We start from the raw sequence: 27,564 nt of genomic DNA, 5'->3' as shown, positions 1-27,564 counted from the left end.
GAGGGCGCGCTGCTCTCTGGAGTTTATAGTCTGAGGGGAACGTCGTGCTTAATGAACTCAGTATAATTGGCGAACTCCAGGAGAAAACGAGACAGCCAATGCCTTGTACTAGCTCTGTGCGTGGTGGGGTAAAGATTTATCCTGGGAGGACATTGCTCTGCCATCTACTGGCGGATGTGGAGGATGACAAGTGCAGTGGAGGCATAATCTTATTGGCAGGCCTCTTCTCACAGCCGATTGGATGAGATTTCTCGTTGGCTGATTGGCCGCTGGGCACACGCTGGTTAGAGGCTCATGGCCGGTGTATGTTGTGTAGTGTGACTTGTATTGGTTAGTATGGACGGAGCGGGTGGCTGCTCCTCTCATCCCCGGGGCTGTGATGGGTGTTGTATGGGAGCGGAGAGCGGGCTGAGGGAGACTGTGCAGGAGATGGACTTCCAGAGAGGTGAGGACGGCGAATGTTTACACAGGGCGGCAGGGCCATCTTTAGTAGTGATTGGGTCCAGGGCAAACTTTTTCTTGTCCCCCCCCAAGCACACGTTACCGCTCACTGATTAGTTGCTAGAGATTACAGCACACGATTACTGCTTGCTGAATAATTGCAATAGATTACTGCTTCTTAATTGGTTGCTACAGATTACTGCACACACTGACCGCTCACTGAGTAGTTGCTACAGGTTACTGCACATCCTGACCACTCACTGGTTGCTAGAGGTTACTCCACATCATTACTGCTCACTGATTGGTTGCTAGAGGTTACTGCACATCATTATTACTCACTGGTTGGTTGCTAGAGTTACTGCTCATCATTACCACTCACTGATTAGTTGCTAGAGGTTAAAGCACATGATTTCTGCTTGCTTGCTAGAGATTACTGCACATCATTACTGCTCACTGGTTGTTAGAGGTTACTGCCCATCAATACTTGTTACTGGTTAATTATTAGAGGTTACTGCACATTATTACCACTCACTGATTGCTTGTTAGAGGTTACTACACATCATTACCGCTCACACATTGGTTGCTAGAGGTTACTGCACATCCTTACCACTCACTGATTGGTTGCTACAGGTTACAGCACTTATTTACATCTCACTGATTGTTGCTGAAGGTTACATCACATCATCTCCTCACTCCTGCACACCATGGACCGAGAAGGTTAGGGGACCCAACAATAGATAGAAAACTCATAGGACTCCTGGCATCAATGACAGCGCTGTGCGGGGGGAGAGAGGGGAATGTAATCAGTGGCAGTACTGGGGGGAGGATTGATGGGATCTTATGTGGTGTTGGGTTGGATAGGATAAGTGGCAGTGCTGGGTGGATGGGATGAGTGACAGTGCTGATGGGGGGGTGGTATCAGTGGCAGTGCTTGTGCAGGATGGGGATGGGAGGTGACATTTCTACACCGACCACCACTGTTAGGGGGGTTAAAACCGATGACCAATGTCAGGGGGATTTACACTGACCACCAGTGTAAGAGCAGTTCTGCACTTATCACCAATTTAAAGGGAAATTTACACTAGCCACCAATGTATTGGGGAGTTTGCACTGACCACCAATGTAATGGGAGATTTTACACCAACGACCAATACGTTTCTACACTAGCCACCAATGTAAGGGGGAATTTACAATGACCACCAGCAGAGGCGGTGGCTGGAACCTCTGGGGGGTTTGGGGGGCATAATATACATATGAATGTCGCCACTATTTACATATGAATGCCAAACTGCAGCCACTATTTACATATGAATGCTGACAGGGTCTGCACACATGAGTCATCTGTACATGGCAATTGGACAGAGCTGGGCAGCATAAGTGACAGCACTTCACACTGATATGTTGGACACACCCGGGACTAAGACTTCAAGGGATTGTAAACCAGTACAGTTGGCAAGTAGGGGACAGCTGTTTGGGCCCCACAACAATGACTGGGCCCAGGTCAGCTGCCCCTTTTGTCCCTCCTTAAAGACAGCCCTGCAGAGGGGGCTGAAGAGGGACGAGACCCGGTGTGCTTACTGCATGGCGGCACTACAACCGTGTCAGAGGGTACTGCGAGCCTGGACTGGGCTACCAAGCACCAAGGGAGGCTTGCAGTACTCAGGTCATGTCAACCCCCCCAAATACTCAGGCCATGTTCTCCCCAGCAGAACTCAGCAGTCAAGACATACCTGGTCCCCCTTTCAGTACTCCCCCCACAGTACACTAGTGTATCTCTAATGTGTGCATAGGCCCCAAGGGGGAGGGGGGCCACTGTGCACAAGGGGGGCTTTGAGTTGGGAAACTCTCCTGCGCCTAGACTACCCAGTGCATTTTCATTTTATAAAGGGGCATCAAAGTAGCTCAAATAAGTCTCAAGGCTCCGCCCATTTCAGCACCCCCCTCCCCCTGCCCTTGCTGCAGATCCTGACACATAGTGAGGGGGCGGGCTATGACTAGGGCTCTCTGCTATTGGCTCCTGCTCTAGTCTGGTGACATGGTATGAATGACTTTGTACTGTTATTGAACAGTAGTGGAACTTCTGCTACCCAGGAACTCTGTAACTGTGTGAAAAGGTAAAGCCGGGTATGTATTGGCAATAATATGGAGTGTGTGTTCCTTTATTCTATTCTTGCACTGCACTCTGTGTGTTCTGATCATCTGTCCAGGCAGAGCCCATTGCCCAGAGTTGTACCTTGTCCAGATTTGGGAACGAACACATCTGAAGGGATTGATTGAGACGGCTGAAAGCCCTTTACAAACTGCATTAACTTACGTCTCCTCTTCACACCCCTTTCATAACACACCACTACCATGACAGTAAATTACAAGATGCACCATTATCCAGGTGGTGCAAGGGAATCCATACAAGAAACCACCTACTGGAAAACATATCCTAGCTATCACACACATACACAAACTCACTTGAATGACCCCAGCAAAATGTGAGAAATATTGGGATCCTAGAAGCAACTTTCCTTGCACAACCAGCAGAGGCCAGATACTGTGTGCATTTACACCATGTGAACTTCTTTTGCCTTTCATAGGTTATAGCGGGGAAAAGAACATTTAATGACTGTTATGCTTTGTATTTCCACATTTGAAAAACCTTAATAGGCAATGGCCATAGAAATTTCCCCATTCACTAATGCGGAACTAAGCTGTATCTGAGAACCACAAACTGAAAACATTATTTAATTTCTTTCTAAAGGATAAGCCTAGAGATGGTTGTGCATGGAAATCCCAGTAGATCAGCAGTTTTTTAAATACTCAGGCCAGCCCGTCTGGCACCAACAACCATGCCAAGTTCAAGTCACTTAAAGTGTTACTAAACCCAGGACCCTGCATCCACTATATCTTGTCTCCCACAGTACACACAACATGGAAATATTTTAGTAAATATAAACTGCTAAATACCTTTTCTCATCAGAAGTTAGAGTAGTCTTGTGGCCTCCATCAGGGTTCAGTCAAGCACTAGCTAAAGCTTGTAGGAGGAGTTTTCTTTCTGCTCTAGGAGGTTACAAAACCCCTGACCTCTGTCTGACCAGTGCCGATTGGCCCTGTGCTGATCACATGCACTCTCCCAAGTAAAAAAAACAACAAAACATCTCTAGCAATACACACCAATCTGAGCATGTGCAAAATGCCTACGGTTCAGTCTGTCTTATCAAGACATAAGAGGTGGAGGAACAGAGAAGAAAGGCTCAAACGGTCTTTTTCACAATGCAGAGGATTAACCCCTTATGTTCCACAGTGAGTATAACAAGCATGCTTTACTGCATATACAGGATGATTTTACTGTTCTGGGTTTAGTAACACTTTAAATCCTCGTTCTGATGCTTGGTTTGAACTTCAGCAAGTTGTCTTCATCACATCTAGATGTCTAAATGCAAATGCATTGAGCTGCTCCCATGTGATTGGCTGATTAGCAATTTGTGTTACTAAGCAATTAAGCAGGTGTACCTAATAAAGAGGACAGTAAGCGTGACACTGAACTACTGTGATGAAAGTATGAAAAAAATAGTAATGAAATAAAAAAAGTTAATAAAAGAAAAAATGTTTAAAAATATAAATAAAAATGTAATAAAAAATACTTTTTTTTTTTTAACATACTGTCACCAGTTAGTATTTCTGATCACTGCCACACCAGTCATATGATGACGCTGTACTCCACTGGTGACAGTATGTTAAAAGAAAAAACAAATTTTATTTAATTTCTTCATTTTCCCAAAAACTGTGACAAAAAAAAAAATCACAATTTTAAAAAAAAATTGCCATTCCTCTTACTAAAGACCTTTAGGCTCGTTACTTCCCCAACCACCCCACATAATAGTGGACCAGGGAACCTTTCCCTGCACCTGATGTCACAATTTGAAAAGAACGCGGCCGTGTGAGGCTACACCCACACTGTCACATCATTTAGAGCAGGCATGTCCAAAGTCCGGCCCGCGGGCCATTTATGGCCCGAGGGTCGGTTTAATACGGCCCTCCATGTCAGTGTGTCTTATGGAGCGAATATGGAGCGGCCGGTCTGGTATTTCCACCGCGGCCGTGTCAGAATACCGGGCCGGCCGCTCAGCTCTGCAGCGGGACCTTACCTGTTCCTCTATCCAGCGGCGCGCTGTCTTCCCGGCTTCTGTAGTGTGGGCGCTGGGCATGACAGCCGGGTGCCAAGTGCGCATGCGCAAGAAGCGGTGCTTTTTGTGAATGGTAAGGCGGTACCTGGGACACATGACAGATCCCAGAAGCCGCCGGACCAATCACAAAGCGCAAGTGCTTCTCGCTCATGCGCACTGGGCACCCGGCTGTCATGCCGAGCGCCATTACAGAAGCCGGGAAGACAGCGCGCGGCTGGATCGAGGAACAGGTAAGATCAAACAAAAACTCTGCGGAAGTAAGAGTGGGTACCTGTCAAATTCAGGTACCCGCTCCCCACCTCCCCAAAGGTCAGCAGTCATCTGTACTGTCCGCAGTCTCTCGTCATCCCTGTGCTGTCCGCAGTCTCTCGTCATCCCTGTGCTGTCCGCAGTCTCTGGTCATCCCTGTGCTGTCCGCAGTCTCTGGTCATCCCTGTGCTGTCCGCAGTCTCTGGTCATCCCTGTGCTGTCCGCAGTCTCTGATCATCCCTGTGCTGTCCGCAGTCTCTGGTCATCTCTTGTACTGTCCGCAGTCTCTGGTCATCTCCTGTGCTGTCCGCAGTCTCTGGTCATCCCCTGTACTATGTCCGCAGTCTCTGGTCATCCCTGTGCTGTCCGCAGTCTCTGGTCATCTCCTGTACTGTGTCTGCAGTCCATTAGTTCAGAATTTTTTTTTTCCTGTTTTCTGCCTCTAAAACCTAGGTGCATCTTATGGTCAGGTGCGTCTTATACGGCGAAAAATACGGTAACTTGGCATAAAATAATTTATTTGCATTTAATTGTAATGGTTCAAAGAATGTTTGGAAAAATGTTCGGCCCTCCACCATGTTCACTTCATCCAATCTGGCCCTCTTTGAAAAAAGTTTGGACACCCCTGATTTAGAGTCCTGTGAATGAATGCATGCACGTTCTGTCAGCCTTTGCAGCTGAAGGCTTGTAGTTCTCAATGAACTTCGAGGGGGCTAGTGAGCACTTTTGTAGTCCTGTGAGCTTCCTGTCATTCAGTAACTGCCTGCCTGGCATTTAATGAATATCGGCGGTACAGGCAGACAGTTACACTTGACAGTCTGCAGGAACCTGACATTGCACCTGTGATTTGCTGGTCATGGGTGCAATGCTTCATAGGCTCCAAAGAAAAAAAAAATAGTAAATGCATATTTTGTTTACCTGCCAAACAAGTGCAATTATAAATTTTTTTTAAAAAGGTGGACTTATCCTTTCAGTGGAGTATAGTAAAATGGGAAAAGCAGATTCAGAAACTCCTAGATTGTAAGCTCCAAGGAGCAGGGCCCTCGAACCCCTTGTGTATTGTACTGTATTGTTACTGTACTGTCTTCCATTATAATGTACAGCGCTGAGCAAACCGTTGACGCTATATAAATACTGTATAATAATAATAATTCAGAGACACTTGAAACTACTGATTAAAGTGGTGTGGGGTCAGCTTTATTATTATTTTAAACTGTCATTTATACAGGAATTTGGTCTGCCGCTCTGGATGGAGACTTGGACCGTGTCCAGCGCTTTATTCATAAGGGAACAGATCCTAACCTGACTGATCACTTTGGCTACACAGCACTGGTGAGCCCTGTGTATTTACCTTCCACCAGGTTGTATGTTTGAAATGTAGTTTTTGCAATGTCTGTGAAATAAAGTGACTCCTGTACCATTCCACATTTAATAAGTGACTATAAAGCAAACATCTAAAGGAGATGTGTTTTATTTAATGTTTTCTCGATTTTGCATCTGCTGATATAATAATTGCCTTTATTTTTATGTTTATATGCTAAAAATGTAGATTTCTCAGTGCGGTGGCTTTATTTATAGAGGTTTCCATGAGCTGCGTACAATATCTGTGGGCTGCTCATTGATCCCTCTATGAAATGATGTAGAGAGCCTGTAGAAGTTGGTGAAGCTGCCTCTTTCTTGCACAGTACCATGTTCAGATAATTGTAGCCCTTCTACTGTGTACAGAGCAAGAACACCGCAAGTCTTCTGAATGCCGAAATATATACATTTGGTTAGAGGTCTGTATTAATTACACTGAATTTTTGGGGCTTTTGCTTGCATAACATTAGTTCCACTTTAAAGGATAAGTTCACCTTTTGGACAAAAATAATAAATGTACATTTTTGTACAGGTAAAAAAATTGTGCATTTATTATTTTTGTCCAAATTAGCCTGAAAAGCATTGCACCAACGATTAGTAAATCACTGATGCCATGCAGGTCTCCTGCAGACTTGTCAGAATATCTGCTTGCCATACAGGATGTACGAGCAAGCAGACATTCTGACAGGAAGCTTCAATGAACTACCACGGCAATCCACAGAGTTGTCGTAGTTCATTGAAAACTACAAGCCCACAGCCGCTAAGGCTAAGGAAGTCTTTGAATGAATGACACGGCTGTGTGGGCGGAGCCTTGCATGGCCATGCGGTTTTCAAATCTGACCGTACAGGAAGAAGTTTCCCTGTTTTCTGTCAGAGGGAGGGGTGTGGCAGGCATAGCTACGGCTTTGAGAACATGTTACATGTTCCACCCTAAAAACGTGTGGAACATGTAACATGTTCAAAAGGTGAACTTATCCTTTAAGCCTCAATTATTAGGGATGCACAAAATTTCGGCGGTCGAAACATATTGGCTGAAAATAGCCCTCTCGGCATTGTGCTGATAGGAACATCTTAGCCAATACAGGTACCAATAAGGGGCTTTGTGTACTGCATATGGAGGGGGGGGTGTTGTTTGTGGAGAAAGGCAGGAGAGGAGCAGTTTATACAGTGAGTTACCACTAAATATCACTGACGGTTTTTAAATTTAATTACTGGCTTTTTTCCCAGTAGTCCCCTATGTGATAGCATGTGAGTGACAGGTCCAGGCAAGGAGGGTGCAGGAGAGGAGCAGTGTATACACTCTGGCTCCCTCACTGGCTGCCCCTATATGTCACTGCCGGTTTTTAAATGTAATTACCGGCTTTTTTTCCCTTCACTATGCAGACATTTTTGGTTTCGGTTTTCGGCCACATGCAGTCTGAATTTTCGGTATCCATTTCAGCACCAGAATTCTCATTTCGGTGCACCGCTACCATTTATACCTTTTATTTGTTTTATGTAGTCAGGGTAAAGTATTTGTCAGTGTTGTTTTTTATATGATAGTGCTGTAGCTCTGTGGCAAATTTCTACCCTTGCTACATGCGTTAGAACAGTAGTAGGATCTGCAACAGTCCCACAAGACCCATGCACATTTACAGACTAATTTCTGTGCTCCAAGCAACAACCCTTACATTCCCTTATGCAGACTCTCTGAGGCCATCCCAACCCCATTGACATAAGATTGCCTCTAATAACCATGTCCTAAAAAGCTTCAAGCAAACAAAACAAAAAAATTAAGCTGCTTCTTGCACATTTTTATGAACCCTATAAGCAGCCTGGTTCAGTCAGAACTCAAGTAGTCTCTGTTTTCCATAGCCATGTACTCCAGTCCATAATAAGTTTTATTTGAGACCCTATTAACCAGCAAACATGGTTACACTCCCAAATTGATTTGGTTTCGGGTATGCTTATTATGCTTGGAAGCGTTAGGAGCAGTAAAGATATTTAACCTCCCTAGCGGTCTGATTATGTCCATATTTCTGTGCTCAAAGCGGTACATTTTTTTGCATGGAAATGTGTATTTTTTTTTATTGTAGGCCTGTAATTTTTAGGAATAACTCACTGAAATCTGTCCAAACAAGAGTCTAGTAAACATCCCGGGTATGATAAAACTTGAAACACAAAATCATAAATTATAATTTAATAAATAATCATAAAAAATAATATAATAATAATACATTTAATTCAATAATATAATCAAACCAAAAATGCTGAAATTTGAAAAATAGCACCAAGTTCGCACATCACTGAGCAAAGTCGTAAAATCATTTTCAGTGTCTGATGACAAATTTCCCCACAAATCATTATCACTCAATTCTGCAAGTGGTTCTAATTTACTATCGATGTTCTCTAGCTGGTCTAAAACCGCTTTTGACCTAAAGGGACGCTTTTTGGACGCCATTGACATTTCTCAGTTTCCAGGCAGAAAGAACAGTAAAAATGTAGGCAGGGCGCAGGACAAAGCAGTAAGGACAAAATGTATGTGAAATGGTTTGATACAGTAATGTTTTACTATGTGATTTTAGTGAATGTCACTTTTTGTCATTTTCAAATTTCCCGCCGTTCCGTCCCCCATACGTCCCGACGCTCGCAGGGGACGGAACCCAGATGACAGATGCCGGCATCCGCCAGATTACATTGCCGGGGACACTGCAGGAGGGACATCGCGGTAGCGCAGGACAAGGTAAGTGATCGAGGGTTTGCGCAGCAGCGCCGCATGGTAAGCCCGAGTGTATCTCGGGGTTACCACTTGTGGTACTGAAACTTTACCCCTAGCTACACTCGGGAATACCGCCAGGGAGGCTACAGTGGAACTATAGGCAAATATTTTTTTTCTTTCACTTTGGACAGAATAAGAGAAGGTCAATAAGCCCTGTTAGTTTTTTGGAAAGATATACCTTTACTTCCTGTCCCATAGACAAAAAAGGAAGTGAAAAGGAATCCCTGCAAATTAAAGCAGAAGTCCTGTCAAATACTAACTATACTTAAACCTGCTCGTACCCACATTCTAAACATATTCTAACTACCCTGTAAAGGAAAAATGTCCATATTTACACATGATCACATGATCACCCCGGTAGCCGCCTTCAGTGAAAGGGAGATGCAGCTGCAGAGCCTGGGCAATGAAGTCACCCAAAGACTTACTGTGGGGCACCCTATGTCAGCTGTCCCTCATCTACACTGATTGTGACCAGAGAGCCCTCCGGATAGGTAAGTATTGACATCTTTCCTTTACAGGGTAGTTAGCATAGGCGTAGAATAGGTGTGGGTACAGGTTTAAATGTAGTTTGTATTTGGCTGGACTTATACTTTTTAAGTGTTTCTAAAGGCAGATGTTTTTTTTTTATTTTTAACCTTAATGCATTCTCTGCGTTAAGGTAGAAAGCATTCTGTGTGCAGCTCCCCCCCAGCCTCCCCTTTTAGTTACCTGAGCCTGATCTCAATACAGCGCTGTGCCTGAGAGCAGTGTCTCTCATTGCTCTCTTTCTTTCTCCTCACTGGACATCAAGGCAGCAGCTGGAGCCGTTTATTATTTTTCCTTTCAGGCCTTCATGCTAGTGGCAGATGCCTCCCAGGTACAGCCCCCCATGTCAGGGGCACTGAACCTGGAGGGTACTTGTACCTAGGGTATCTCAGAAGAGACAGTGGATAGGGATGACAAAGTGTGGGACAGTCTGTCAGGGTGGAAGCACACAGATTCTCCCTTAGTCTTTGAAGTGACTTCCATCGCGGCTGTATGTTGCACTTCCAGGAGACTATCTGCGGCCTCCTGGAACATGTGAATACGGAGGGGGTGTGCACAATAGCAGGTAGCGGGCCCCAAATCCACAGCTCCATGCAAGGATTCTGCATGGATGGGCACAGGCCAAGGCAGACTTATGTACAGGAATATGGCAGCAGGCACTGGGGAGACTCGGCAGACATTATTATTATACAGGATTTATATAGCGCCAACAGTTTGCTCTGCGCTTTACAATATACAGGAGACAATACAGCAACAATACAGTTCAATACAAGAGGGCTAGGAGGGCCCTGCTCCTTGGATCTTACAATCTAAGAGATGAAGGCTGCATCTTCAGCCATGGCAGAACATGCTGATGCTGGTCCTAAGGTAGGACTGAGATTATGTTCCTGCAGCTTGTTCTGTGGAGGGGTACGGTGCAAGGCTCTGTGTGCTACTGGTCAACTCTGTGGGCTATTGGCACTTTTTTTTGGTGTTTGTGGGGTCTGTGTAAGGGAGTTCACACGTACTACTTAGATCTGGGAAGCTGGATTCTTATTTGATTTGAGGTTAAGCTTGTTTCTCTAGGTCAGAGATCTCCAAACTGCGGCCTCAGGGCCAGATGTGGCCCTTTGCTTGCCTTTATCTGGCCCTCAGGGCCCTAATCCATCCACTGATACCAACAATGGAGCATGCTTTCTGTTGCTAACATCAACAATGATGGCACTATTCCTTCCACTGACACCAACAATGTGGCACCAACAATCCCACTGACACTAATGATGCACACTATTCCTCAATGATGGGCACTATTCCTCCCGCTGACACCAATGATGGGGCACTATTTCTCCAAATGACAGTAATGATGGGGCTCTACTCTTCCCGCTGACAATAACTATGGGGCAGTTTTCCTCCCATGGTCACCAATGATGGAACATTTTTCCTCCCACTGACATCAGTGACAGGGCGCTATTCCTCCCACTGACACCAGTGACGGGGCGCTATTCCTCCCACTGACACCAATGACGGGGCGCTATTCCTTCCACTGACACCAATGACGGGGCGCTATTCCTTCCAATGACACCAATGATGGGGCATAGTTCCTACCATTGACACAAATGATTGGGCACTATTTCTCACTTCAAACCAGTGTTGGGACACTATTCTTTCCACTGACATCAAAGATGATTATTTACCCTCACTGACGCCAGGATATTTTCTACTCTAACTGACAATAGTCCGGCCCCCATGAGGTCTGAAGGACAGTAAAGTGGCCCTTTGTTTAGAAGGCTTGAAGACCCCTGATCTAAACGATGGGCAACTTGTCGTGGTCGGGGCTGCATGATGGTAAATGCATTAAAGATCCAAGTTCGAACTAGCTGAATGTGTTGCATAAATTCTGTAGCTGCCACCACAATGGCCAAGATGACCTCAGCCAACAGTTGACATTTGCCAGATTTTTGACTCTTTCCATAGTCAAGAAATACATACAATAGACTTTAAAGTGGTTGTAAACGCTCAAGGTTTTTTACCTTCATGGATTCTATGCACGAAGGTAAAAAGTCTTCAGTGTGCATTTGCTCCCCCAGCCCCCTCAATACTTACCTGAGCCTCATCGAGATCCAGCAATGTGAATGGCAGCCTTGACTGTCTTGGGTCTCTGCCTTCTCATTGGCTGAGATAGCAAACAGGAGCCATTGGCTCCCGCTGCTGTCAATCTCAACCAGTCAGCCAATGAGGAGAGAGGGGGGAGGGGATAAGCCGCTGCTCCATGTGTGAATGGACATAGGGAGCAGCAGGGGCCCCCATAGTAAGCTGCTTGCTGTGGGGGCATCCGACAGACAGGAGGAGCCAGGAGAGCTTGCGGGGGACCCAAGAAAAGGAGGATCCAGGATGCTCTGTGCAAAACCATTGCACACAGTAGGTAAGTATAGACATGTTTGTTATTTTCCTAGAAAAAAAAATTAACCTTTAGAATCACTTTAACCATCCATTCATTAATTCACAGAACATGGTCACTCTAGCAATTTATCTGCTGCCTTGTGTACCTGTGCCTGCAAGTTGTCATCTCACAAAATATCCAATGAGTTCACCTACGGGATGTCCTCCGATCAGCCCTAAGGTTTGGCTCCCTTTCTCCTTGTGTAGAGAGGTCATCGGTGTTTTGTTTTTTCTAAATGATTTGTTACAACGTCATCAACAAGCACAAGAGGACAAAAATGAGGACACAATAATCCAGAGTTAAAAAAAAACGATGGAAGAAAATCCAGTTCTTTTCCCCGTTCAGCATGGTGCCAGGCAGCTTAATGCGTCTCATTTTTAGCGATACTTTGAGCATTAATCTCTTTGCTATGGCATTGGATCTCCAATATTTTCATTAACTTGTAATTAGAATTCTTTTCCCCGTATCCTTCCAGAGAGGGAGCAGAAATGGGAGTGGACATGTTCTGCATTATTCAGTGCTGATTGCTGCCAGGCTGCTCCATGGAGATGATTGTAGTACTTTGCTCCTTGGAGATTATCATGTGGGCTGCTGACATCCTCCAGGATGGCATATCAATATGTACTATTGCCAGAAGGTTTGCTGTGTCTCCCAGCACAGTCTCAAGAGCATGGAAGAGATACCAGGAGACAGGCAATTACTCTAGGAGAGCTGTACAGGGCCATAGAAGGTTATTAACTCACCAGCAAGACCGGTATCTGCTCCTTTGTGGAAGGAAGAACAGGATGTGCACTGCCAGAGCCCTACAAAATGACCTCCAGCAGGCCAATGGTGTGAATGTCTCTGACCAAATAATCAGGAACAGACTTCATGAGGGTGGCCTGAGGGCCCGACGTCCTCTAATGGGCCCTGTACTCACTGCCTGATAGAGCTCTATTGGCATTTGCCATTTAACACCAGAATCAGCAGGTCTGCTACTGTCGCCCTGTGCTTTTCACAGATGACAACAGGTTCACTCTGAGCATGTGACAGACGTGAAATGTTCTGGAGAAGCTGTGAAGAGCATTATGCTGCCTGTAACATTGTTCAGCATGACCGTGTTGGTGGTGAGTCAGTGATGGTCTGGGGAGGCATATCCATGGAGGGACGCACAGACCTCTACAGGCTAGATGATGGCACCCTAACTGCCATTAGGTATCGAGATGAAATCCTTGGATGCATTGTGAGACCCTACGCTGGTGCAATGGGTCCTGGGTTCTTCCTGGTGCACGACAATGCCCAGCCTCATGTGGCAAGAGTATGTAGGCATTAACCCAAACTGCCACTAGATGGCTTTAGGACTATCAACCCTTCACAATGTTAGCAAGAACAAATGTGAACAATAAACATCTGTAAACACATACTGTCACCACAGACAGGTATATTCAGAGGATTATTATATACAGTAGCACTCTTCAAGAGGGAGGGATTCTTTATTAAAAGCCTTTAATTTAACACTTTTCAAAATAGGGTCTATTAATGAAAAGGTCAAATGATGCAATTAAAATATTTACAGATAGTTACATTACAAAGAAATAATGAGAACAATAATGCAACAGAGAAATAAAAGAAAGGAGTTAAGGCAGAATACTTGCAGTCCTTGGTTTTAGCAGAGTCCAATTGTCCAAGCAAAAACGTTGCTGTGGCCCTCTTGGGTGTTCCTTGGTTGATGGTAAAACAAGAGCTTAATCTTAACAAGTCCTATCTGTCCCTTTTCTGTGATATCAAAGGGGTGTGGACCGAGAACAACTGACCAATCATCCGGTTTAGGGGACGGGTGTTAGGAAGTCACCAAATTTATGACCAAATCCCAACTAAATTTTCATACTAATATTAATAACTTCCAGTATGTGCAGGTGGTACAGGTGTACCTCGGTTTACAAATGCCTCGTTTAACATGATTTTTGGTTTAAAATGAAAACCAATTGAAAATAATACATCGGTTTACAAATTTTTTTTGTAATACGAAGTGTGTCTGTGCTGATTTTTAAATGCAATTGCTGGCTTTTTTTTTTTTCTTCACTATAGCTCACAGAGCTGTCACTTTCCCCAGAGTCAAAGGAAGCTTTGTTTCTTTTAACAAACTAAAAGGAAACATTGTTTCTTTTACCTTGGGGAAATAAACTAAAAAGAAACGTTCTCTTTTAGCTGGAGGAAAGTGACAGCTGAATTTTTGAGCTCTAGTGAAGAAAAAAAAAAAAGCGGTAATTACAGTTGTGTCCAAAATTATTCAACCCCCACTGAAATTGAGTGTTTTGGCCAGTTTGACATTGCTTTTGATCATTCAGTCATCTTGCTTACATTTACATTAAAGAGGCACTTGTAGGTCAGACAAATATAACATAACAGTTATAATGAAATAACCACAAATGTCTTTTCTGTGCTCACAGCATTATCAGTTTTATTCAACCCCCAAGTGACATTCAATCTTAGTACTTAGTACAGCATCCTTTTACAGTTATAACAGCTTTTAAACGTGAAGCATAGCTTGACACAAGTGTCTTGCAGCGATCTACGGGTATCTTCGCCCATTCTTCATGGGCAAAGGCCTCCAGTTCAGTCACATTCTTAGGCTTGCGCACTGCAACTGCTTTCTTTAAGTCCCACCAGAGGTTCTCAATCGGATTTAAGTCTGGTGACTGCGATGGCCACTCCAAAATGTTCCAGCCTTTCCTCTGCAACCATGCTCTAGTGGACTTGGAGGTATGCTTGGGATCATTGTCCTGTTGAAAGGTCCAACGTCTCCCAAGCCTCAGGTGTGTGACGGACTGCATCACGTTTCCATCCAATATCTCCTGGTACTGAAGAGAATTCATGGTACCTTGCACACGCTGAAGCTTCCCTGTACCTGCAGAAGCAAAACAGCCCCAAAGCATGATTGACCCTCCACCATGCTTCACAGTAGGCAAGGTGTTCTTTTCATCATAGGCCTTGTTCTTCCTCCTCCAAACATAGCGTTGATCCATGGGCCCAAACAGTTCTAATTTTGTTTCATCAGTCCACAGAACACTATCCCACAACTTTTGTGGTTTGTCCACATGGCTTTTGGCATACTGCAGTCGACTCTTCTTATTCTTTGGAGACAGCAAGGGGGTACGCCTGGGAGTTCTGGCACGGAGGCCTTCATTACGCAGTGTGCGTCTTATTGTCTGGGCTGAAACTTCTGTACCCACATCTGACAAATCTTTTCTCAGTTCCTCAGCAGTCACACGGGGACTTCTCTCCACTCTACGCTTCAGGTAGCGCACAGCAGTCGAAGTCAGCATCTTCTTTCTGCCACGACCAGGTAGCGTTTCAACAGTGCCCTTTGCCTTGAATTTGCGAATGATGCTTCCTAAGGTGTCTCTTGGTATGTTTAACATCTTTGCAATCTTCTTATAGCCATTGCCCTTCCTGTGAAGAGAAATCACCTCTTCTCTTGTCTTCCTGGACCATTCTCTTGCCTTCACCATGTTTGTAACCACACCAGTAAATGTCTAGAAGGAGCTGAGTATCACAGTCATTTTAAAGCTGCCTAATTGGTGCTTATTATGCTTGATTGCTGCTCGGTGACATCCACAGGTGTTTTCAATACCTGATGGAAAGCACCTGTATGAACCTCTGTTCTTCAGAGTGGTAGTCTTTAAGGGGTTGAATAATTGTGGCAATGAAGAAACCACATAAGAACCATTTACTACTGTATTACATAAACAATTGATGTCATTTTAGTTGCATTTGGGTAGTTACAACGTCCTTGTAGGATTTGATTCTGAATACAATTCCAAATGTACACTATAGTCCCTAAACCCCTTTACAGCATTGGGGGTTGAATAATTTTGGACACAACTGTACATTTAAAAACTGGCACTATAATAAATAAAAAAATTACATGGTGTCCCTCCTCCCATCCATACCAAGCCCTTCGGGTCTGGTATGGATTTTGAGGGTAACTCCCATGCCAAAATTAAAAACAAAATGGCATGGGGTCCCTCCAAAAATCCAGACCCTTATCCGAGCATGCAGGTCAGAAAAGGGGGGGGGGCAAAACAAGCGAGTGATCCCCCCCGAACCATACCAAGCCACATGCCCTCAACATAGGGGGGTGCTTTGGGGCAGGGAGGGCTCCCCCCCAAATCACCTTGGCCCCCAGCTCCCGACCCTCCCCCCATGTGAATGAGTATGGGGTACATGCTCCCGATGCTCATTCATGAAAAAAAAAAAAGTGTAGTGTGAAAAAAGACAGGCATGGTCTTTGACAAGTCCTTTATTAAAAGAAAAAAGTAAAAATATCCCCCGCAGTAGATCCAACGTCAATCACGATGCCTGCCGCCGCCCAGAAAAAAAAGAATTTAAAAAAAAAAAGGCTCCTCTTCCAACGTTGGCTCCCATCGTCTGCCTGCTCCGGTGGTTTCACAGTCCTTCTGGTATGGATATTGGGGGGGACCCCCACACCATTTTTTTTTTTTTTTACATTTTGGCATGGCAGTTCCCTTCAAAATCCATACCAGACATGAAGTGCTTGGTATGGATGGGAGGGGGGACCACACCGTTTTATTTTTTTATTTGCCGACAATTCTTTTACATTCAGCTGTCTGTGGGGTACCCTGCTGACAGCTGAAACATTAACACATTGTTGTCACTAATAAAATACCGCATGACTTAATAAAATAACTCATGCGGTATTTTAGCAGTGTTTACTTTGTTCTGACCTCAGGAACGGATTAATTGGTTTTCAATGCATTCCTATGGGAAAAGGTGTTTCGGTTTACAAATGTTTCGCTGTATGAAAAGTCCCACAGAACAAATTAAATTTGTAAACCGAGGTATGCCTGTATTATAATAACTAGCAGTTTAATATTCAGAATTGTATTTTGAACCCAGGGATACCAATCACAGCGTACCTTTGTCACCCAGGCGGGAGAAGACTGCTTTCTCCCCTTTCGTATGTGCTAACATAGTCATGTATCACCTTGTATTCCACATTGTATGTGGAATTGTTACGTTGTGGAATAGGCTGCTTGACTGAGTTATTGTTTTATGGGCAGAGAAAAGTGTTTTTCATGTTTTGTGGAAACAGACATCCTGCCAAGACTAATTAGCTGTTTACAGCTCTGGACACTGCATTTATCTGTTTTAATTAAGATAAGAGGTGCTTTTGAAGATTGTTAAAAGTTATGGCTACAAATTCCATAGTTTGCAGGGGGGGGGGGGGGGGGGAAGAGTCAGAACACTGCTCGTGAGACCTTAACAACATGGTATAGGTTTCACGTCCCTATTGCACACAATCGTTACAGCCTCCACCTGTAAAAACCACCTGTTTTGGGGGTTGTCTCATTGTTGCCTATCTAGTGCACCTGTTGTTAATTTCATTAACACCAAAGTGGCTGAAATTGTGAGTTTGACTTGATGCTATACTGTGATTAAAAAATGTTCCTTTCATTTTTTTTTTAGTAGTATAATAAATAACAATACATTATTCATTAGGATGAACCTGTTAAACGCACTGTATTTAAAGCTATACATTGTTTTTTCTTTCTTGCCCAGCACTATTGCTGCCGAAATGGCCATTTGCCTGTGTGTAGCTTTCTTTTGAGTGTTGGAGCTGAATGCAATGCTCAGACACATGGAGGCAGCACAGCTCTACACCGGGCAGCATACTGCGGTCACCTCCCTGTTGTCCAGCTATTGCTGAAATATGGAGCAGACCCCTTCAAGAAAGACTCAGATGGGAGGACTGTTCTCCACAAGGTAAACGCAGCGGAAACAAATTAAACCATAGCACAGTGTGTAAGTTATTGTACAAGAATGCATTGGCATAGTTTAGTAGATTTTATTTGATATAGGAAAATAAAAGTAATGCACTCGCATTGCACAGAAAGCATATCTGAGGAAGTAACCAGGAGTCCTCATGGAGCCTCCAGTATGGGTGCCTGGCTTGAGTGGAGTTGAGGGTCCAGTGTGTGGAATGCATACCATGCTGCAGTGCAACACCTCTCCAATGATCTTCCACTTCCTTTCTTCTTTACAGTCTCCTCTATCACTAACTATACATTTTCCAGAATGCTGTTGGTGGAATCTGTTTCGGGGAAGCTTCTCTCTATCAGCCTAACAATAGTTTTCTAGATGTTACAGTGAAAAGCAGTTGTCTGCAACTGATCTGTCTCTCAATAACAATTGGTAGGGGAAGCAATATATGTTGTTACATGCAGTAAATGTAACCATTAATATTCAGAGCAATTTTGTTTCTATTCGTTCTTTTTAAAACTTGTACAAAAACTACTGTAACTGGAGAGTGCATAATCTGGTGCAACTCTGCATAAAAACCAATCAGCTTCTGGATTTTATTGCCAAAGCTTTAATTGAACAAGCTGAAGTTAGAAGCTGATTGGCTTCCATTCACAACTGCCCCAGATTCCGAGTGCACCGGTTTTAATACATATCCCCCCCCAGTGTCTGACGTACATTAAATGAAAAAGAAAATAAAGACTTTAGTAACTAATTTTACTCATACATATAAAAATAGAGATATTGTGCTCCTCTTGGACTGGATTGAGCCTTGCAGCTTTTTAGTTTCTACTATCATTACAAGTGAGAATACATACTGTATTCTTTATAAACTTCCCGCTGCCTCTAGATTGGACTACCTGGCTACATAATTGTTTCTATGCCTTTACTTGGCAGTGACCACCAGATTGTTCATTCCAGATTGCACTGAATGGTGGAATTTGGTGTTAGCCCCACTGTTCCAAATCTTCTCCCACCATTTTTTCCTGTTCTTCTAAAATACAAGTGAGACATTGAGGAATTTGCAAAGACCGAAGCAGCTGTGCTTGGCAACCAATTGGCTTTCAAAGTTTAAGGCCTTGTTCAGATGAGGCATATGCATCTGTGCCTTGTGTGAGGTCTGTGCATGGAGTACCATAGCTGTCAATTTGGGCGCAGCGGCTGCACATGTGACATTCATGGGTATGCACAGCCCTCGCATGGGGTAAGGATGCATACACCCTGTGTGACGGAGGCCTAGCTGAACAAACTGATGTTGAAACTGATTGGTTTACTAATCAGAGCTGCTCCAGATTCCATTTGCTTCAGTTTTAGTAAATCCGCACCCTACATTGTGTCTTCTTTGGACCTTTCTGCAGGGGTGTGGGCTGTTTAAAAAAAAAAAAAAAAAAACTACTCATCCAAGGGACTACATCGGGGACCCAATCTACTTGTCTCTCATGACAATCTACTTGTCCTGATAAAAAAAAAAAAAAAAAAAAATTTAACCAAAACCATACTTAAATCTGAGGTGCTTTTTAGGAATGTCTGGGGCTTTTAAAAACAAAAGCGGTTTTAAACTTTTAATGTTTTTAACATTGCACTGTCTATCTCCTACTCACCTCCCTGCCTGTCTCCAGCACCACAACCAGGGACTAGCAGGGAGAGACCTTGCAGTGTGACAAGCATCAATTGGGTACTTGTCAGGAATGGGGAGTGTCGGGCTCTTTTAATGCGCAACAGAAGCCCATCTGTAAATCAGGCCCCACTGAGAAGGAAAAAAAAAAAAAAAAAAAACTTTATTCCTTAAGGTTACCCTCACACACAAGGAGCACTTGGGTGCTCAGTACAAGCACATGTTGAGCTGCCAAATCAGGCTCCAGTGTTGACTCTGTTAAAGGATAAGTTCACCTAAAAACAAATAAATAAAAATAATAATAAATGCACATTTTTTGCAGGTAAAAAAAAATGTGCATCTACTTTTTTTTTTTTTCTCACGAGCCTGGAAAGCATTGCATGAGTGATCAGCAGATCGCTGGTGGATTGCAGGACTCCTGCAGACTGTCAGTGTAATTTAGCTGCCCATACATCATATTGGCAGGCAGTTTCACACTGACAGGAAGAATCAGTGAACTGTCAGAGTCCACAAAAGATGTCAGTACAGCCCCTTTTCAAAGCGTGACAGCTGGTACGGGGAAGTTCTCAGAATTCGCTGCAGGAGTGGGAACATGTTACATGTTTCTCTTTAAAAATGGGTGAAACATGTAACATGTTTCCAAAAGTGAACTTATCCTTTAACCCTTTCACGGCCAGAGAATAAAAATAGTGGTAGTTCCAATTTTTTATGTCTCATATTACTGCATAGGTCTAGGAAACTAGAAATTTCTGAAAAAAACACAGTAAAGTTAATTTTAGGGGAGCACAAAAATGCAATAATTTACCCATTGTTTTTATAAAATTTAAAAGCCTAGGTTTCACTGAATAAATAGATACCCGACATGTCAAATGGACGTGTGTCTGCTCTCCTCCCTCCCCTTTACTCGACAACATGCACTATGCCTGTCCCGTGCCTGCACATGGGCAAGTAGAGCCCGGGATAAATACCGTGTGGGGGTTCATTTTATGCTTCCATCTGTCAAGTAAATCCTGCTGTTTGCCTATTTGTTAGAAACAAAACTACCTGCATGTCCCAGGTGTTGAGTAATATGAATTGTACATCCCTGTTTCTGTAAGGGATTTGGCTTCTCTTTCTTAGTGAAGTTCCCCACGCACAACTGTCTACTTCAGTAGAAACCACGCAAGAGGATTAGGTTCTGGACAGAAAACCATGTATAGCTAGTGAGATCACTGATAACAGATGCAGCAAAAATATGAAAAGAGGCTTCCCCTAACTGTTCCAGATGCTCTTATCCTTAACCTAACTCTTATCCCAAAAAAGATCTAATTCCCAACCCTAACACCTGATCCTTAGAGTAAAGAAAAGCTAACCTTATCCCTATTTTTTTTCCAATATAACTTACTTTTTCCAGGCCAAATGATAATGGTCTTACATCAAAATTACACCATGTCAATCACCCAGTTTCTTAAAATCCATGGTTTATTTTTGCTTTGTTCATAATTAATTATATAGCAGTTTTTAAAAAATGTTGCCTTTAAATACATGCTTTTAAATTTGGTAATTATTTTACTAAGGAGACTCAGCAAGTCATTACAGTAGATAGAATTGAGATTTTCTTCCTCTGAATTTGTGAGATCCTGAATCTTTTATTGACGTCATTCTCAATTTCTTCACATTTGTTATTTGCCCAACAGGCAGCAGAAGGAGGTCAGCGGGAGATGTGCTATTTCCTCCTTAATCACTGTAAAGGGATCAGTGATGTACAAGATTGTAGAGGCCAAACTGCTGCAGATCTGGCCCCATCTAAGGTGGCTGATGTTTTCTCTATATAAATTTTAAACGTCAAGTGAGTTTCATCTCGGTGGAAGTCTCATATACTGCCTCATGCCTTGGTCATGCAATTTAGTGCAACCAGTTCTCCAGGATTTAAATATAAAATGTACAGAGAAGACGACCCACTGAAGTAAATGGAAATGTGAAGCAGAAGCATCTGTCACAGGTTTTCTATGCATGTAAATGTAGAACTACAAATGACATGGAATTGCGGGTCTTTCTAGTGTGCCAAACACACATGTACTGTACAAAGAAATGTTTGTTAATCTTTGCAGGCATAATTCAAGATGTCTAGCAGTTTTCAAGGAGGTGAATGTGTTTAATCACGAAGTGATTGGAACCCAATGAAGCTACTCAGTCCTTCCCCAATATTAGAAGAATGACTGTTGGAATGAGATATAAACACACGTAATCATAGATTGAGACCAACTGTCACGTGGCCTGTTAAATTCAAAAGATTGAAAAAAAGTAGAAAAATGCATCTAAAATCAACTTTGAAAATGTTCCAGAAACTGTCAAAAATGCATACATACATTTTGAAATCACTATTTAACCACTTGCCGTCTGGCCGCTGTATATAAATGGCCAAACGGTGGCAGTCCAGGGGCGGGTTGCTGTTCATAAACGGCACCTGCCATTTTGGACTGTGTGCGCTTTTTGGGAGCGCGCAGCATCGCAATCCGGTGTCCGCTGTGTCCTTCGGACACAGTGGAACACTGATCGTCGTACGGGACCTCTGTGCGAGGTCCCGATCATGTGATCACTGATTGGCCAATGAGTGATCACATGCAGAGTAGTAAGCAAGATGTCACTTCTGACATTGTTTACTACGTGTGAAATCTGTGAATGATCAGAGGTCACATGGTACAAGGCTATTCACAACAGCCTTGTACCATGTGACAACCAATCACAGCTCACACAGTATTTCTCAATGGCTACAAGAATGTAGTCAGAGAGAAGGAGAAATAATTGCTTTTACAACCTTTATGGGTGTAAAAGCAATCAGTGTGTGTAAAAAAAAAAAATCACCCCCCCACATGTTTTACAGTGTCACCATGGTGGGTTATAAACTAATTTGGGTTTTTTTTTTTTACTAAAAAGATAACTGAATACATTTTTGGCAAGATTTATGATGAAATATTTATTTGCAAAATTTTATTAGAAAAACTTTTCAAAATTTTTGGACTTTTTCATTTATATAGCAAAAAAAAAAAAAAAAATCCCAGTGGTGAATAAATACCACCAAAATAAAGCTTTATCTGTCTCAAAAAAATGCATATGGGTACAGTGTTGCATGACCGCACAATTGTCATTCAATGTGTGATAGTGCTGAAAGCTGAAAATTGGCCTGGACAGGAAGGGGGTAAAAGTGTCTGGACTTGAAGTGGTTAAAAAAAAAACTTAACTTTTTGTACAAATGAGTTTTAGGAGGTTCTTCAGGCTAGTTTTATCTAGTTTACTATGGGTGTGAAGGTGTCCAGCAGTCATATTTTTGTTTTGTCCCTTTCTCTCTATAGTAGCTAAGGGCTAGAACCTCTGTCATTTTTACTGAATTTTCTACTTAAAGGAGAAGTTTTTGCCTTGCCTCCAGTTATGATGGCTACCTGAGAGAAGTTCAAACTCTTACCCACACTGCTAAAAATAATCCTTTTCTATTCTTTCTATCCAATTAGAAACAAACCTCGATAAAATCTAACAAATGTTCAAATCCCCATCACTCTAAAAAAAATGATGGGTTTTGATATGCAGTTTTGTACATGTTAAAGGACAACTATACCTAGCTGCAGGTAGTAAAATAGGTCAGATCGTCTTCTTCACTCAAACATCAATCCTCAAATTTATTATAACAATCATGTTATGATTTCCTTCATCCTCTGATGAAAGCAAACATCCACTTGAGTAAAGGGTCAATCTGCTTAAAGTACTAATGAAGTTATAGATGGAGCCTGGTGCAATGACTCCCTGGTTCTTAATATCTCTTGAGGACTCCAGTGTAATGAGCCCTTTGCCATAGTTCCGCCCATCTTTTTGCTTCTGCCTTATAATAAAACCTTGGAAAAAAAATCTCCTAAATAGCCGATAGCTGGACCAGAGCTCAGACTTAGGCACTCAAGCATATATTTTTGTATCGTACATCACAGAACACAGAACGTTTTTATATTCATTGTAATTAAGGTTATGCTGTCATTTTTTGGTGAGTGGACCCTGGCAAAAAAAAAACAAGACAAAGTCCCCTCCGTTAGGCAAGGCTTAAATTTTTTGCTAGTGTCTGGAGGGGATGTCATGTCTGTGCAGCTCTCTGCACCAAGATAGCCAACTCCTTAACAGTTCCATCTGGGATTAGGAGACTGGCTTTATCTGGATCCATTTTCCTACAGCTTTTCAACGCTCAGAGGAATGGTACCTGGAACCCACAGGGACAACCTGTCCCAGTCAGTAATGGACCCCGCACAATGATACATTGCCTTACAGAGCAGAAGGGTGCTGTACATATCCAGGGTAGTGACTCTCAGCTGAGAGTTTGAGTCCTTGAAGGCCCTTTGTGGTAAAACCTGCTAAGATAGTTGAAGATTGGATCAGCTGGTATCCCCTACCCTGCTGTAAGTGACCCCTCCTCCCCCTGCTAGTGGGACAAGGATTGTGGTGGCCAAAGGGATTTTATTTTTCTATTACAGTTGTGTGCAAACATTTTCATACCCTTAGATTGTAAGCTTCAAGGAGCAGGGCCCTCCTATCCCTCATGTATTAAACTGTATTGTCTCGAATTATATTGTAACGCGCTGAGCAAACTGTCAGCGCTATATAAATCCTGTATAATAATAATACCCTTGGATAATGGATAATATACAGTACTATTTTTAAAGCAGAACTCCGGGTTTATTTTTTCGAAGGGTAATGACTAAACTTATACTCACCTGACCCACAGATCCTACGGAAAACCGTGTTTAGCCACAATTCAACAATGGACTGTTCCGGTATGTGGAGCGCGCATTGACTGTGCTGACATCAGGAACAGTCCATTTACAAGACTGCTGGACTGCGGTGGGCAGAGGGATAATCAGGAGCCGAAAGAAATGGTCTTGTGCCGGGAGGATCGGCACGTCAAGTGAATATATCTTTTGTTCTAGGGGAGAGGACACTAAACGAACATTCAACTTTCCAGTGCCGGTGCAGCCCCAAAATAATTTTTGGCCAGATTTCTGCTTTAAAGCAGACCCATTTTTAAAATTTCTTTTGAACCCATTTCTTATGTGATTCATATTCAACTGTAGGTCATAACAGAATGGCACAATCATAAAACAAACCATGCCAACAAGTAAACAAATGGAATGACCCTTGTTCAAAAGTCTGCATACCCTTAGTTCTTAATGAATTGAACGTATTGCCCCATTCAGCATCAATGACTGTGTGTAGTCTTTTGTAATAGTGGTCTATGAGGTCTCAAATTCTTGAAGGTGCTATAGCAGCCCATTCGTCTTTGCATGACCTGGAGGCATTTTGCAAAGTCTTTGGTCGTCTTGCATGAACGGCATGTTGGAGATCTCCCCAGCTTGGCTTGATAGTACTAAGGTTAGTAGACTGTGATGGCCATTCCAGAACCTACACCTTTTTCTACTGTAACCACTAAATGGTCAATTTGGCCTTGTGCTTAGGGTCATTGTGCTGGAAATTCCAAGAGCATCCCATGTGTAACTTTCCTGTAGAAGAATGCAACTTGTCTGCCAGTATTTTCTGATAACATGCTGCATTCATCGTTCCATCATTTTTCATAAGATTCCTTGTGCCTTTAGATTTCGCGCACCCCCAGAACCAGGGGCAGACTGACCATTTGGGAACTCTAGCACTGCCCAAGGTCAGAAGGGGGCCCGATGAGATGCCCCTGGTGCCTTTCATAGGCTTTTTCGGCTGTGGTTTGAGTGTGGGCAAGGACACGGGTCCCATGAGTTGTCAGTCCGCCCCTGCCCAGAACATCAGTGAGCCACTACCATGCTTAACAGTGCAAATGGTATTCTTGTTGCTATAGGCCTCATTGACCCCTCTCCAAACATATGGTTGTGACCAAAAAGCTCTATTTTGGTCTCGTCACTCCAGATTACAGTGTCTCGGAGGCTGTGAGGTATGTTAAGGTGTTGTTGGGCATATTATAACCAGACTTTTTTTAGCATTGGCACAGTAAAGGCTTCTTACTGGCCAACTTGACTATGCACCTAATTTTTGTTCAAGTATCGTCATATTGTGGTCCTTGAAACAACTGCACCATCTTTTTCCAGAGCAGCCTTTATTTCTCCTGAGGTTACCTGTGTGTTTGTTTTTCTTTGTATCCTGAACAATTATTCTGGCAGTTGTGGCTTCACTCTTTCTTGGGTCTACCTGACCTTGGCTTGGTAGTAAGAGATCCCCTGAATTTTCCACTTCTTAAGTGATTGAACAATAGAGGCTGGCATATTCAGTGCTTTGGATATCTTTTTATATCCTTTTTCAACTTTATAAAGTTCCATTACCTTGTTACATTGGTCTTTTGCCAGTTCTTTTCTACTCCCTATAGCTCAGTATCTAGCCTGCTTAGTGCATCCATGTAGGAGCTAACAAACACATTGACTATCTATACATAGACACTAATTGCAATTTAAAAAGCCGCAGATGTGGGAAATTAACCTGTACTTACCATTTTAACCTTTGTGTGTCTATGCCAAGGCCAAACTTTCTAGGGCAGTGGTGGCAAACCTATGACATGCAGAGCCCTCTCTGTTGGCACGCAAGCCAAGTCACCCTAGCAGCCAAGCATCAGATAACAGTGTACGGGCCATGTGCATGCTTGGAAAGGAGTAGCAGCGCCAGGCGATGATGTCACGAGCCATGACTCGTCCGAATTTTCGCATGACTGGTCAGTGCGCTGCCATGGATATATATTGGACTGGCTGTAAGTTTTAATACATCCGTTTTTTGGGGTTTTTTTTTTTTTTTTTTTTTTTTACACAAGATTTTAGCCTGTGCTGGTGGTCAGTGGAACTTTGCCCCTTGTGCTGGTGGTCAGTGGAAGCTCTGTTCTTGTATGTTTTAAGACAAAAGATGTTAATGTAACAGAACATAGATGATTTTCTTTTAAGACAAAAGATGTTAATGTATGGGTTGCTTTTCTAAACTAAAACCTCAGTATTCAGGTTTAATTGCAGTGTTGGCACTTTGTGATAAATAAGTGGGTTTTGGGTTGCAATGTGGGCACTCAGTCTCTAAAAGGTTTGCCATTACTGTTCAAATGGTTCTGATCAAAAATTTACATACCCTTGGATGATTTCTGTTATTAGTTTGGTGCCTTATTAAAGCCTATGTGATTATAAATGCCTTCATATGATCATTATCCTTAAATAAAAGATCAGTCATATTTTCAATATCAATGCAAAAGTTCTACAATTTTTGCCAGATTCTGCAAACTTTTGAGCACAACTGTACATCCTCAGAGGATGTTTTATGTACGGATTGGGCTCACCCTTCCAAGGTGTTTATTTCACCTGAAAGGTTCACTCTGGAAGGGGCTGCTTTACAACAGCTATAAGTGTATGTGAAAGCCAGAGATGTCAATTCCACCAGAAACCTGGAAAATTTTCCATATGCTCTTAGCTTATTCTTTGGCACCCTGAATGACTCTATACAGCAACTTTCTCACTTAGAGAGGTCACATCTGAACAGATGCATGGGATTTTGTGGCTGAGGTGCATTTTAAAGCAGTGTACTGTGCCAAATCACGTGGCAATGTACAGCAATGCAGTGTGCTGCCCTACATAACCATGAATGAATTGTATGCTTTGTACACTTCAGATTTGTACAAAACAAAAGGAGCCGTGTGATGCACTGAATCGCACACTACACTGCCACTTACCACAAAAACAGAGAGCTGCCAGAGCAATAAATCACTTTGGCAGCTCACAGTTATCGTGTGAATTCACCCTTAGTAGAGGCGCACGTGTCTTTACTGCCCCCATCAATTTAACACTCATTTAGTAAATACAGCAGAACAGGGTGTTTAGGTGAATGATGGAAGGTATTTAGCAGCTAGCTGTTTTAAAAGAAAGTCAACAGATTAGATATTTATCCAACAGAGGATTTCATAAAACACTGCCTGCTTAAAGAAATTGTAGATGGGGTTAAAATCTGTCAGTGCCAGAAGGCAATGTTTATAACTTCAGTGGCTGAATAGAATTACTGGTCAGCTGATATATTTTTTTTTTTCCGTATCTTACTGTACATCTGTAACGTAATAAAATCTTCTGCTTACAGCATCATCTTGAATATCTTCCTTTTTTCCCCATCTTCTGTTGTGCAGCACCACAGACTAAGCTTGCTTCCAACATGATGGATTACAGCTGTTTTGTTGGTACCATAACCATCTCACACAAACACACTACAC

General features: G+C 42.9%; 1 protein-coding gene across 1 annotated transcript; it reads left to right on the top strand.

The window, feature by feature from the left end:
* Nucleotides 1-25: 25 nt before the first annotated feature.
* ANKRD39 (ankyrin repeat domain 39) lies at nt 26-27,436 on the top strand. The gene is made up of 4 exons (XM_089681705.1): nt 26-445; nt 6,094-6,197; nt 17,489-17,692; nt 21,020-27,436. Exons 1-4 carry the CDS (start codon nt 337-339, stop codon nt 21,155-21,157), a joined length of 555 nt encoding a protein of 184 aa, XP_089537831.1. The 5' UTR covers nt 26-336; the 3' UTR covers nt 21,158-27,436.
* The last annotated feature ends 128 nt before the right edge of the window (nt 27,437-27,564 follow it).

This window comes from Staurois parvus, unplaced genomic scaffold (assembly GCF_062004578.1).
Source record: "Staurois parvus isolate SC_StPar_1 unplaced genomic scaffold, SC_StPar_1.0 ptg000276l, whole genome shotgun sequence".
Classification (NCBI taxonomy): Eukaryota; Metazoa; Chordata; class Amphibia; order Anura; family Ranidae; genus Staurois; species Staurois parvus.
Note: the sequence above shows the minus strand (reverse complement) of the source record. Positions and strands in the feature narration are given on the sequence as shown.

Coding starts and splice junctions, on each gene's coding strand:
- ANKRD39 (XM_089681705.1), top strand. CDS start 337: ATGGACGGAGCGGGTGGCTGCTCCTCTCATCCCCGGGGCTGTGATGGG. Junction 446..6,093: donor GGAGATGGACTTCCAGAGAG/GTGAGGACGGCG, acceptor TCATTTATACAG/GAATTTGGTCTGCCGCTCTG. Junction 6,198..17,488: donor ACTTTGGCTACACAGCACTG/GTGAGCCCTGTG, acceptor TTTCTTGCCCAG/CACTATTGCTGCCGAAATGG.